Genomic DNA, 13,996 nt, shown 5'->3' on the forward strand with positions numbered 1-13,996 from the left:
TACGAATATAATAAAATATATTTTATTATTTAAGTATTTTACGTGAATGAGGCCGCTGTGGCCGAGTTGTTTCTTCCGGAACATGACGCTAAGAATTGTCACGTCAGATATAAGTATTAAATACCAATTTTTAGTTTATAATACAAGAATAGCCTACATAATTTTATTTATAACAAAAAAATATTTTGTAATCTAAGAAAAATAATCAAAATATAATTGAAATAATCTTCTACCTGGTGTTTTTGAGGGCTGAAAAAGGGTAAACAGAAAAAGACAGTCGTTTAACATTTTAAAGCTCTTTTTTATTATTTTGTTTATTTTTGGTACAGTTTTACTACCTAGTTACTTATAAGTTATATTTAAAAGTTGTTAAACAAATGAAACTATTTAAACTATGTACACATAATAAATGATAGTTAATGCATACCTCTTATCAATTCCTTCACTATTTTACATGTTAATTCAGCAAGAAATATAAGGCACCTGACCGGATGTCACATAGACACTTGTTTCTTAACCAACTGAGACAAAACAACCTTATCACATCCTTCCCGGTAGTGCAGGACTATCACACGTAAGTGTAGAGGGTATAATATTACATTACATTGTAACTTACAATAATATAAAACAATAATAATAAGTATGTAACTTATAATACAAGTGTGTGGCTATGGAGATATATCTTTTAAAATCGATTTTTTTACATAAATGATTTGTTATTCATACTAAGTATTACCTAACGGTGCATTTACATCAAACGAACACAGAGCTATAGCTAGAGCAAGAGCATTCTTTCGTGATCTTTTAGTGTAAACTCGTATTCAGTGTTGTTCAGTATTAGAAAATTGCATAGACTCTTTTCGAACGCACTAAGAACAACGAAAGAATGCTCTACACCTACACTAATGAATTGGACATAGTGGGGTTAGAATTAACATTCGACGTTGATGTAAATATGCACCGTGTAAGATAAGCAGCGCATAAGGACGTAAATTTTATATAGGAATATTATATACCTACTATTAAATTATAAATTTAACGACAGGACATTTAAAGAATACAAAAAAACTTAATCAAAGTTTGCATCAAAATTTGCTCTACATCCTGCATATTAATACAATATATGCATCTTCTTATTGTTAAATCTTAACTCTATGTAAATAAATACATATTTAAATTATTAATTTTCTTTAAATTCCAGGCATAAGGAAAAGTTTCAAGTATACAGAGATCAAACGCAAAAAAAAAAACTTCCAGGGTATAGGAGTAGGTACAATGAAGGCAGGTGGCGTAGTAATGGCATGAGCCGGTTCGTTTTAAAATAATTTTTAATTTCGTGTTCTACTTAGATTTTTATAAGGATTTGAAATTTATAAAGGATACAATAAAACGATACAAGCATCTACTTTAGATAGGACATTTTAGGAATTCAAATTATTTAAGCATATTTTACATTCAAAATTGCTCTACATCTGAATTCTCCGTAATCATACAATCCTTGCTTCTTATTGTTAAATCTTAATGCTATGTAAATAAATACATATTTAAATTATTAATTTTCTTTATACTTATTTCAGGCATAAGAAAAAATTTCAAGTATAGAGAGATCAAACGCAAAAAAACTTGCAGGTTACACGAGTACATTGAAGGCAGGTGGCATAGTAATGGCATGTGCCGGTTCGTTTGCCCACAATCGCGTTTGTGGTGGCACCCTGCGGCGCACACCCGTTTCGTATTCAACCCTGATACTGATCAAATATGAGAAGATTTTTCCGGAAAATCAGCTTTGTAGATTTTATATTTATTTCCTTTAAATACGCACAATCCAGAAGATAGTCGCTCTCACTCGCGGTAATGTTCCGGCAAGACTATTTAGCTTAGATAAGTAGGTATTCAATTTTCTGTAATTTTTGATAAGTTAAAATGTAAGGATAAGTTAAAATTGTGCAAACATTTATACTAAAAATCACTTTTTGTATCGTATTCACATCATTCACAAAGAAAATGATACTTTTATCTCTAATCCTAAGATGAATTCTTTAGCAACAAAAAAATTCAAGCCGTACGAAGACAAGACAGTTATCTAGACTCATCTTAATTTAATATCTCTATGAACCTTTTGATGTTAAGCGTTAAAGTACTTGAAGCACGCACCGGCCGCCGCGCGCCGGGACACCTCAGGGGTGGTATAATTCATTTAAATCACTTAGTCATTGGAAATCTATTTATCAATTACAACCACATCAGAAATTTAGTTACTTACTTTCATATCTAGATATGAAAGTGAAAAGAAACTTGATAACCAAATAAAGGACTATATCGAATAAGTATACAGTCATGTAGAGTTTGAAGAGAACAATACGTCAATTGTCATCCTTTAGCCAATAATCCAAAAAATGAAAAGGGCACGGGTATTATCCAGGAATCCCGCAAATAAAATTTCAATTACGGGAAAGAAATGACATATTCGGTTTGCACAAATCCTTAAAACGTCATCCTGATATCCATTACATGTCTATTAAATCTTACGACATATTTGTAGGGCTCAGTCAGCAGAGATTCCCCTCGCAAACACGGCGCCGATTACGAGCTCGACCGACTGGAGTAAACGAATATAAAACACATGCGGGAAGACGAATGCAAAATGTACTTGTCAAGTTTTGCATAAGTAAACACCAGGTTGTAGTACCCCTTGCTGTGCCGAAATACCACAATGCGTGAACTGCCATTTGTACAAACCACACAGCTTAAGTATTTGTAAGTACATCTCATCTAAATATCCTGAAGATTTTTGGAACATAATTTATTTATATAATGCTTCGATAACTCTGAAATCATGTAATTTTTTGTGAGTCATACTATTTAGTATTAAACTATTTTTTTCTACAAAGAATATAAAATAAATTACAAACAAATTTATGTAATTAGGAATTATTATTCTTTCTTCTAAAAATATTTATTTGGATTAAGGAAAAATTATTTAAAGACCTCAAAAATCTTTGCTTACCTTATAATCAATCTTAATTTAGAGCCTCGTAGGGCAATTAGTACACGAGGAAACTAAAATCTTTCGCAATTTTTAGAAAAATTTAAATTTTCTGGGTTTTGTATCTTTATAAAAAGGCTGGTAGCTTATCATACCTACGAATGACGTCCGCTGCTGACCTGCATGTAGCAATATATATGCCATAATATAATATGCCATACTCAGGGACAAGCATCTTGTAATTAGGTGTCAAAAAAAGTCTCCCGCGCGTTTTATGTTAAGTCGTTTAACCTGTTTACATCAATCGTGATGGACCAAATGTATACCAACAAACATCACGTGTATTCCAACGAAACCTGACCTACAAAGCTAATTTTGAAGGACATCGGGAAAAGGAGAGTAACCTGACGTAGCGACAAGAAAGGGATGAGTCGCGCGTGGCCGGCGCGGCTCGCTCAAGGAACCTATCGATTGTCAATAGTGCCTAGTTAGCGATATGAGCGAACCCGCGCGCCCTCCCCTCGCTACGTACTCAGCTACTCTGGGAAACATCAACTTTCTAATTAATTTTTCTATTTCAATTTTCGCTCTATGTCCATACTGCATATATCTCATTTCTTATGAAGACGTAAGGTTCAATAGTACCTACTGTAAATTAATTAAGAAAACAATTAAATATTTTGAAATAAAGCTATAAATTAATTTATTAACCACAATTAATTGTTTGTTTTAAGTTTACTTTTGTGTTTTATTTGATTTAAAGCAGTTAAAAATAGCAGTTTATAAAAGACTAGCTGTGCTGCGCGGTTTTACCCGCAGTGCTCCGCTCCTGTTAGTTTTAGCGAAATGATATATAGCCTTTAGCCGTCCTCGATAAATGGGCTATCTAACACCGAAAGAATTTTTCAAATCGAACCAGTAGTTCCCGAGATTAGCGCGTTCAAACAAACAAATCTTTAGCTTTATAATATAGGTAAGTAGAGATAGACATTAACCACACAATATCAAAAACACATTAACATGGTTTAATTCTTAGGTTTAATTAGTATAAATTTTTTAAGAATATAAAAAAAACGGTTTTCGTAGCTTCACCTGTATGTTTGTACGTTGGTATGTTTGCATGTAACCGACTCCCTAAGACTCGAGTTTTTTGTCGGACTCTACATCAACGGAAAGATTTAATTAAAACTTGGTACACTTATCCAGGGTTGGTGGCAATACCATAATTTCATGAGTTTATCTTATTCAGCTTTTAAGTTTTTTAACGATTTTTTCTATTAATAGATTCCCATAAAGAGCGATGTCCCATAGTTACATACAGCTCACAACAACCAAAACATAAGAAAAAAATAGAATTTCTATAGTACGATGAATATACACAGCTATATTAGTAAAAGGGTCGACCTACTGCGAGAGTATCGACCGCGACCCTGCTGGCATAATGCTGCCTCAGCTCCGAGTAAGCGCTGCTTCTACGCCATCAGCCCTTTTTATACTTTCCACGGCAAAATAACAGGTGTTTGGATGTAAACATTAAATTGTATTTAATACTTTACTAAGAAGATTTTTTCATTAGGAACAGGATGAATGGAAAATAATCTGTTTCCGGTTTAGTTGTTTAATTGAAAATTAATAGATACCTAATATGAAACTTTTAGAATTACCATTACGCAGTTTCATATTATTTCCGTAAAAGTTTATTGAGAAAAATTAAATAAAATTAAAATAATTTTAACAATTCTATAGGTATATTAAATGATTTCTATCTAGGCAGATATTATCAATGTAATTGTGCCTAGTTAGTAATTACTCATTTTAGGTACCTATTCATTTAAAAATGTTCCTTTAATTTTTCCCAATTAATTGATCTGGAATTTTCGCAATCAATCATCCACAAAGTAGGACGATAAATAATAATAATTATTACCAAAGCTAAGTCGAAAAATGGAAAGTAGAGTGGAATTGTGACGTCACCGTTGGCATCAGCCCGACCTTGCCACTAGAAAAATGTGCCGCGTCGCCGCAGCCGAGCTCTGCTTGCTCATCACAAGCCCGGCCATCGCTCCCTATACTGTCTACACCAAATTGATACACTGCAATCTCTGTTTATCACCAGACTAGCACACTTCTCCCTGATCTTTCTTATATCGATTAGGTACAGGGTTCATTTGTACAGGCAATAATGCCTGCCTCGTAATTGTTAATTTGTTGTTAGATATTATTTGCAACTTGCAGGTATGTATTTCACTAATAAATATAATACATACCTTTAAGTTGTTGGTATGTATTACTACTGAAATTTACACAAACATTCATGGTTAGCATTATATTTGACCTTCAGTCATAAAGATCAATCCAGACCTATATTTTATTAAGAATATTGATAGCTGACGTTGCTCTATCTGTCCCAAAACGATGTAATTAGCAAAAAGCATGAACCAAATAAGTTATGTTGCTCTTGGTTAGGATAAAATAAAATAAAAATGGCAAAAATATATGCACTAAAATAAAACCGGAATAATTGTGCCATTCATTATTGTGATGTACGCCTACAAAATGGACCATTATGTCTCTGGACCCGCAGTAACAATGCCTATAATTCTTCTCGACTTCATTAACAGGCTTCCATTTGCATGACAGCCTCAACTTATGTACAACTACAGCTTATAATAAGCGCTCTATAGATAAGAAGAGCAACGCATGGACGAGGATATAGCCTGAAATGCCCTAGTACAATACCGTCGATCTAGTAAACTGCAAGGAATTCTGAACTTTAATGTAAGGTACGAGAAACGCAAGGCTCTATCGCGACTGAAATTCAGTGGATGTCGGATGTCGGTGGGCTGCGATCTTTTCCTCTCGCTCTGGCGGGGCGTGGCGTCTGGAGACACGCCTTCTCTCTCCCACTATGAAGGCTCGCGAGATCGTTGCTGTGAACGATTTTACATACAAATATGTATAGTGTAAATTGTATAAGCATTGTAAAGTCTATATTAAAAGGCTTTTACGTTCTATTGACAATTATATTTACTCATTGGATGGATAAAGCTAAAGTTTTTAAATAAATTAATTTTCTTGTAACTGAAACTAAATAGTGGCCATGCCATATCACATTTTTTTATATTAAATTCAAAGACATTCCATTGTCCATGGTATTGTTATTACAAAAGTAAGCATACCTAAATCTATCGCGGCGCAGTTATCAAAGGAACACGATACCGTATTACCGATTCTAATAACAAACCGTTTCATGTTACAATTTATATGTAACTTTGTCGGAACATTCATTTTGAGTACTTATGTGTTTATACCTTGCAACTATGTACTATACCTTAGGCAAAAGTTCGTATGATTACATGTTATTTTGTGATTATCACAATAAATATTATAGAGTTCAAAATTAATAATTCAACCCTGAAAAGAATAAACGCATGTACCTATCTACCTGCTTAGTGACATTATTAAATGAAAACAATAAAATTATTTTCTTTTGAATCATAGGTATCTACCTAAGCGTAAAAATTTATGTAGATACAAGGTAGATACTTATAGACACGCTATCGATTCAAAATCATTATCCGTAACAATTGTAGCTCTACAATTGTACGTAGACTAGGTACTCGATAGTAGGTAGTGCAGATGTTAGTATGCATTGTTAAAAAAATAGTCCATAAAAATCAGAAATTCCTAAGGATTTTATTCTAGAAATAATGGAAAGTACCTACTTAGTTACGGGCACATTTTTGTGGGCTGAAATCAGATCGAAGGAAAAACATCATTTTTTTATTATTATCCTGCTAAATAGAGTTTTCACTACCATTCTGTCTTATGATAAGCAGTGAGAAAAATCTCAAACATCTGCCAAGCAGAAGTCTATTCACTCAGGGTTTGATGAGTAATACTAATTAATGTAATATCACCTGCTTAGATTTACTGAGAAGGTACATAGATAGTCTTTCTTTTTTATAAAAAAATTCGCTTAGTACACTACCTATCCATTTCTTCACAAGCATGAAGCAGCCAGCCAAATAGATCCATTTTTTTCACATTGCCCGAAACTTCTTATTATTTATTTATATTTATGCCAGATGATTCAATTGAATATATTGATAGCGGATAATGGATACCTTCTCATCCTGTACATATAATTTATTTATCGCGTAAAATATTTAGTTTTAAGTCCATAAATGGTCCGTAGTTTTAAGTTATATTAAGATCTTTAACTATACCTAACTACATTTGTTGCCTGAAATAAATATATATAAGTATATAAATAAAATACTATTTTTGAAATTCAGATTTTCTTATTTAATTTTCTCCTGAAAATTACATACTGCATCTGAGGTTGAAACACCTTTTGAAAATGGGCCTCTATACAATATTATTGAAATAACTTTAATATCTGATGGTACCTATATGCAGTATTAGTTAAAGGTATATTTTTAAAGTTACTGAATTACATTAAATACACAAAATATTTCAATAATATTCACTAGCATGTAGGTATGTACATAGTGAAAAAATAAAAAAAACGAAATAAGTTCTTATATCTGCGTTCTGAACAAGGACTTGTCTCTACAATTTCCATAGATCATCGTACTACTCGTACCTTATACCGACATAATATATTAATTTGTTTTTTGATATATAAATGGATACATAAATTTTTATAATAGAAAAAAATTACGAATGTTGTAATGTACCTACCAACTGTTTACAACGACCTCATTTCGTTGCAACTCTTGAGCAATCGCCATCAATGCCGTCGGTTACTTTGCAAAATTGAAGAATCAGCACCAATAAGTCATTGTACTCAATTTTCATTGTAAACTCAATGTTTAAATATACAACACCAGATAGAGAAATAATTAGTACTTAAAAATAATTAATTATTCCATGATGCGAAGAAAATTGGGTAGAAAATATGAAAAACTCTACCACTTAATGAAGTGCATACCATTTTACATATTTATTATTAATAATAATTACTTTTCATGTACACTTTGGCATTATTTTAGATATAGCGTGCATGCCTTTTTCAAGTTTTTGATTTATCCTTATAAATCAATCCACCTCCAATCTCCATGCCATACAATTATGCCCAAATGTTTTTTCTTTAATATGAAAACAATTTTAGCTCTCTAAACAACATTGTAAAATACAAATAAAAAAAAAATTCAGAAAGCGAGATTTTTTTTCATTTAGAATTAAATATCTTGTTTAAACAACAGAATAAATGATTGTCTCTGGAGTCTGGACATACCATGAAACCTCGCACAATTTGCTCATAAAATGCTCTTATAAATAATTTAGGCCAACTAAGACAAAGATAATCATAAAAGAAAGCAGATTCGCTGATTTTTCCACACATCCAAAACATAAAATTAATATAACTTAATTGATAAGTATATATTTAACGAATGTCTTGCTCGCGAATAATCTTTTCAGTTTTTTTTTTTTTTACTTTTCCAGAGAAGAATTAGTTTTAAGTTGAACATAGCATACCAACTTCGCAGCAGCTAATCATTTTCTTAACGAATCCCTAATTCAAATCTATTGTTCTTATTCAGAGTGTTTTTAACAGGAAATGCAAAAGTTAAAATAAATTGGAAACTATTTTTGTCCGAAGCGAAGACGCATTTTCAGTCATTATTAAGCTTATACTATTCTGCCTTAAAGGCCCTTCCAAATTGACTTTATGAAATGCAGTAGGTCGACCTTCGATCATAAATAACAGGGATCGTGTAATTCACCTTTATTAATTGAAAGGCTTCAAAGATTTTAAACCAATGCATACTTTGAATTAATGAAACAAAATAAATAGAATAGAGGGAAACCACCAAATTCGGCAACTCTACTATGATTAACATACTTAACATTCACTCGCCATAATAATAATAATAATTAATGCCTCAAAAAATCAACATGTGGGTGAAATCAAATCATCATCAAACGTGTGATAATTTTCAAAGTTATTATCTAGAAACATATAAGTTTATTGCAAACTTAGTTAGCAATTTTCTTTTGCAAGAGCTTTATATAGCTACATTTCTTATAAAGTTATAAGTAACCGATAATGTGTTAAAATTTAGATCATATAAATCAATATGCAAGATATCTGTTTGAGATGACGAAATGATATTCAGCAAATTACGAATACCGAGCGTGGTGTGTTCTCGACGCCTATGAAAAAGCTCTAGCATTCGGTAGTACCTAACAGTTTTTATTAACACACTTTTTTCTTCATAGAAAATTTATCCTGACTTGTCAAGGCAATTTTGATTAATATTGATCTAGGAAATGAAACTTGGTGTGTTTTATATTTTGGTAAAACAGCTGTTGCTCTTTGCTGTTTGTGCAACGAGTAGATAGAATTTGGTGCGAATAATAAATTGTTGAATATTTTGTACAGAGCTATAATTTATTTCTTTAAAGGAAATATAGAAAGGTGTAATTTTCGTTTTTTTAACCATCTTAGCGAAGAATATCTAAGGATTTATAACCAATCAGCTAAAATTATGTTGTTCACACTCACACAGGTAAACAACTGGTAGAATATTGTATAAGATCAATTGATCATACGATAAGATTACTTAACAATTTTTGTGAAACAACGTGAAAATAAATTATATATTTTTTTATATTGCATTGATATAATTTCAACAGATAATATACTCATGCGTATGCCATTCATTTAATTATTATCAAGAGTAAGTAGGCCTTTATCATTTTCATAAATAAACTTTCAGATTTTCATAATATTATGATAGATATTTGATACCTGCATTATAAATGATGGTATTAACTATTATATAACACGTTATGTATGTTATCCAAATTATGCGTCATAAAGCGAAATATCAGAATTAAACTTATAGGAAAATTAAACTTCAATAAAAGTACATCTTTTGGTATAGGAGGTAGCAACGTTGACAAGTGAGCATTTTAGTATAGTTGGTTCTTTGATATACTGTTCCTCTTGCTATTTCGGTTACAGTCCGGGCTGTCTGGCTGGCCGCAGTGGTTGCGTTTAATAGTGAGCATCTTATCTGCACAGGAAAATATCCTTAATTTAAAGTCATTTTTTAACGCGTAATTTTTAATCTTTTGCCTTTAGATAGATCCATTAGACATACATTTTTTATTGCAAGACGTTTTTTTCGTTGTTAAATAGGTGCCAGACGCAATTTTTATTTTAAAATAATTAAAATATCATCGAAATAAGTGAAATTCCATCAACATGAGTCCCCGTGAAGGATAAGTAATCACTGTGTTACTTATACGATGTATAATATTCATTTTACTATTTACAGTTTTTTTGCAACAATCTACCATATCGCCTCCTTTTCCCAACGAACCTCAAATAGGACGTTAATGTAAACTTGATAAAAACCAAATATCATCAAGAAATTAAAGACTTTTTAACGGATTTTAAACGCGATTTATTCATTGTATTATTTTCCCAAGTCTTTAATTTCAAAATGTATAATACTCGCGTAAAATCAAACACTAGAAAATACAAATATCATCAAATTCATATTTATACCCAAAAGTGTAATAAATATGAAACCATCTATTAAAAATATTAGTTTACTAATTATTCAATATAAGTATTAAAAAAGGATAATATAATATAAATAATAAAGTTATTACTTACCTTTTAAGCGGACTCATGTTGATGTAATTTCACTTATTTCGATGACATTTTAGTTATTTTGAAATAAAAATTGCGTATGGCACCTATTTTACAACGAAAAAAACGTCTTGCAATAAAAAAATTATGTCTGATGGATCTATCTAAAGGCAAAAGATTAAAAATTATGCGTTAAAAAATGACTTTAAATTAAGGATATTTTCCTGTGCAGATAAGATGCGCACTAATAAACGCAACCACAGCGGCCAGCCAGACAGCCCGGACTCTAACCGAAATAGCAAGAGAAACAGTATATCAAAAACCCAACTATACTAAAATGACTTTTTTTTAAACGTTGCTAGCTCCCGTACGATTTTGACTGTTAGGTAATGAGAAGAACAATCAAAATTAGAAAGACTTGTAACGAATTACAACCTTATATTGGTTGTTAGTTACTAAAAGATCATTAAATAGTCAGTAGTGGATAAATAAAAGCGAAAACTCTTAGATACTAATAATATGTATTATAAATATGAAAGTTTGTGAGTGCATATGGATCTTTGACGAAAAAACTCCTTGACGGATTTGGATAAAACTTTACTGTAATATAGTTTATACATCAGAATAACACCTGAGATACCTATAGAAATAGGTACTTGATTTTGTCCGCGAGTTCATCCACGGGTGAAATCACAGGGCACAGCTTATGTCCTAGGTATATAAAGAAAATTAATTTAAAATTTAATATAAGATACAAAATATATTTATAGTGAGGTATAGTGTAAATGTTTATGGGTGGGTAAAATGTTAATTTTTTTGTATAAAATTAGTAACGGCAATAAAAAATAAACTTTTTTCATATAATGTTTTATTAGGAAAACAGAAATCCTATAGATAGTAATTATTATTTAAGTAGGTATATCTATTTACAATCATTTGTCTGATTTATCAGTTGGTGAGTCATTAAAGTTATGTATAATTAATTAATACACAAATTTATATAATAACGAAGCTATGCATATATTACGACACAACCATACATCTTTTAACACGGTGTATTAGCCAACTCTATCGAATCCCACGGCCACATTGTTCCACCAATAAAAAAAACTATAAAACTGGAACTGATTATAATAATTCAACCTCAAACTTAACAAAAGCACGAACTGTCCATCGGGAGCTCAGTAGCGCTGCCAGGCGCAAGCCGCGGAGGAGCTGGAGGCGGCGGAGGCGGCGGCGGCGGCACGCGGCGCCGCGCCCTGCCGTCACAGCTCCGAGAAGAACTCCGGTGACGAGTGCGGCGTGGGCGGCGCGTGCCCGCCGTGCTGCGGCACCGCGTGCTCGCGCCCCATCAGCGACAGCCGCTGCTTCAGCACGTCGCGCTCGTGCGTCACGCGCGCAACCTGCAGCTGCAGCAGGTGCAGCTCGTCTTGAAGCGAACGGTTCGCCAATTCCAACTCCTGCCGCTGCTGTAGCCTCTTGCTTCGACAGTTTTGAGCGTAGCCTCTATTTTTTAGGGTTCTTCGTTTTTGTTTCAGACGAGTCACATCCTCCCGAGGAAATCCATGAAGTCGCTTATTGAGCTCCCGAACGCTGAGAGTCATGAGCAAATCGTCACTTATTAGGTCGTCCCCGCAGGATGAAGGCTGATACGAGGGATGGGGCCCCGTTCGTGGAGATAGGGCAGAGCACGAGCTGGCCGGACGTAGCGCAACTTGTTGCACATGATGAGGATCGTCTCTCCATTCCCGACGATCCCATTCCTCAAAATTACCACAAGGAACTGTGCGCATGTCTAATGGTTCTCGCATATGCGGCAGCCATAGCACATCATCTACTGGAGCCGCCCTACACGGGCTTCGACCGATCGGAGCTGGAGGAGTCTCTGGAGGCGTGCTGGGGTCGACTGCAATAGCAACGTGAGGCTGGGGATAGGGACCCGCATCAGGCCACTGGCGACAAGCGCGGGCGCACGCTGGCAAGGCGTCCACGAGATCGTGCCATCCAGTTCTTAAAGGCTCGCGTTTGACGAGATGATGATCTTCAAGATGGTCGAGTTCAAAATTTTGAACGTATTCGTCGGCGAGCTGGTCTTCATCTGCATCACGGTGTGGTTGTGGAGTCAGCGTCTGCATGGCACTCGACTGAGGGCAGTCGACGAGCGCGTGTTCTACCATGAAAGCGTACGGGGCGCGCGCCGGCCGGAAACGAACTGCCGCCGCAAGCAGGGCGGCGCGAGACTCCGCCCTGTAACCCAATGACGCTGTGCGACGCGCGCAGTGTTCGCTACAGCCTTATTATCGCAGATATAAGCCCGCTCGCAATAAGACATCACAATATAAACACAACATATTTACAATCACACTTACACATGTAACTGAACCTAATTAAATACATAGTACATTGTACACGTACCTATACGTACCTACTTATTAATAATACAGTCAGCTAGAAATAAGATATTGGGATTTAAATAACAAATTATTGTTAAGCAGTTGAAATGTGTATACTTATGTATTAGTGTTTAATGTTTATGTACTATAATAAATAAGAATGTGTGAGTATAGTTCTACATTATAATATTACATTTTATATTTAAATGAATAAGCAATATGATTTTAATAAATAATAAAGTTAATAAATTTTATTACAAACATATTAGAATATTCCAAATCAAGCTTACATAGAGCTTATATTCAAAACAACCAATTTTTATATAATGAAAAGCTCCAAACATTTTTACTCCGTGTGTATATCACTAAGTAGAGGGGACCTGTGAAACGTTAAACTTGTTTATTTAAAATTTTCATAACTGAGTTATCGACATGCATAGTAGATAATTAGACGTGATAATAAATAATAATTAATATTATGATGATTGTTCCCGTGTAAGTAAAGTACCTAAGCTGCAGCTTCTAGTTTCACCAAGCTCGGGCTAAAGATAAATAATAATTAATATAAAATATAAACTTAGTGTGCTGAGTATTAAACTATATAATAATATAAATATTAACATTGCATAATACAGTGTTAAAAAAACAATGACTATGTACTTACTATTTTGGAAATCGGAAGGTATCCATCGTTCCTGATTTTCCATTTGTCATATATTAATTTTACTTGCTATAATTTCACATAATACCTATACATTTTATATGTATCATGCTGCATGCATGAGCAATGAGTAGTGACTCTACATTTTTAAAGTCGCGACTACAGCTCTAGATCTAAAGAATTTAGGTAGGTACTGACTTATATAATTAACTAAAAAAAATGTAACTTTAGCCTTACATTCCTTAGATTTTAGAATAATAAAAATCAAATTAATGCAAAACCCTTTAGCTGATTATTGTTTGTCTTTATGTATCAAAGTTATT

The 13,996-nt window shown here is 33.2% G+C and overlaps 1 protein-coding gene across 1 annotated transcript; it reads right to left on the reverse strand.

Moving 5' to 3' along the window:
* Window positions 1-11,456: 11,456 nt before the first annotated feature.
* LOC123706100 (transcription factor MafA-like) lies at window positions 11,457-12,942 on the reverse strand. The gene has a single exon (XM_045655250.1). The coding sequence runs from the start codon at window positions 12,794-12,796 to the stop codon at window positions 11,885-11,887; it is 912 nt and encodes a 303-aa protein (XP_045511206.1). The 5' UTR covers window positions 12,797-12,942; the 3' UTR covers window positions 11,457-11,884.
* Window positions 12,943-13,996: the final 1,054 nt, after the last annotated feature.

Source organism: Colias croceus, chromosome 3 (assembly GCF_905220415.1).
Source record: "Colias croceus chromosome 3, ilColCroc2.1".
Lineage (NCBI taxonomy): Eukaryota > Metazoa > Arthropoda > Insecta > Lepidoptera > Pieridae > Colias > Colias croceus.

Excerpts from the sequence above, each read along its gene's own strand:
- LOC123706100 (XM_045655250.1), bottom strand. The coding sequence starts at position 12,796 with ATGGTAGAACACGCGCTCGTCGACTGCCCTCAGTCGAGTGCCATGCAG.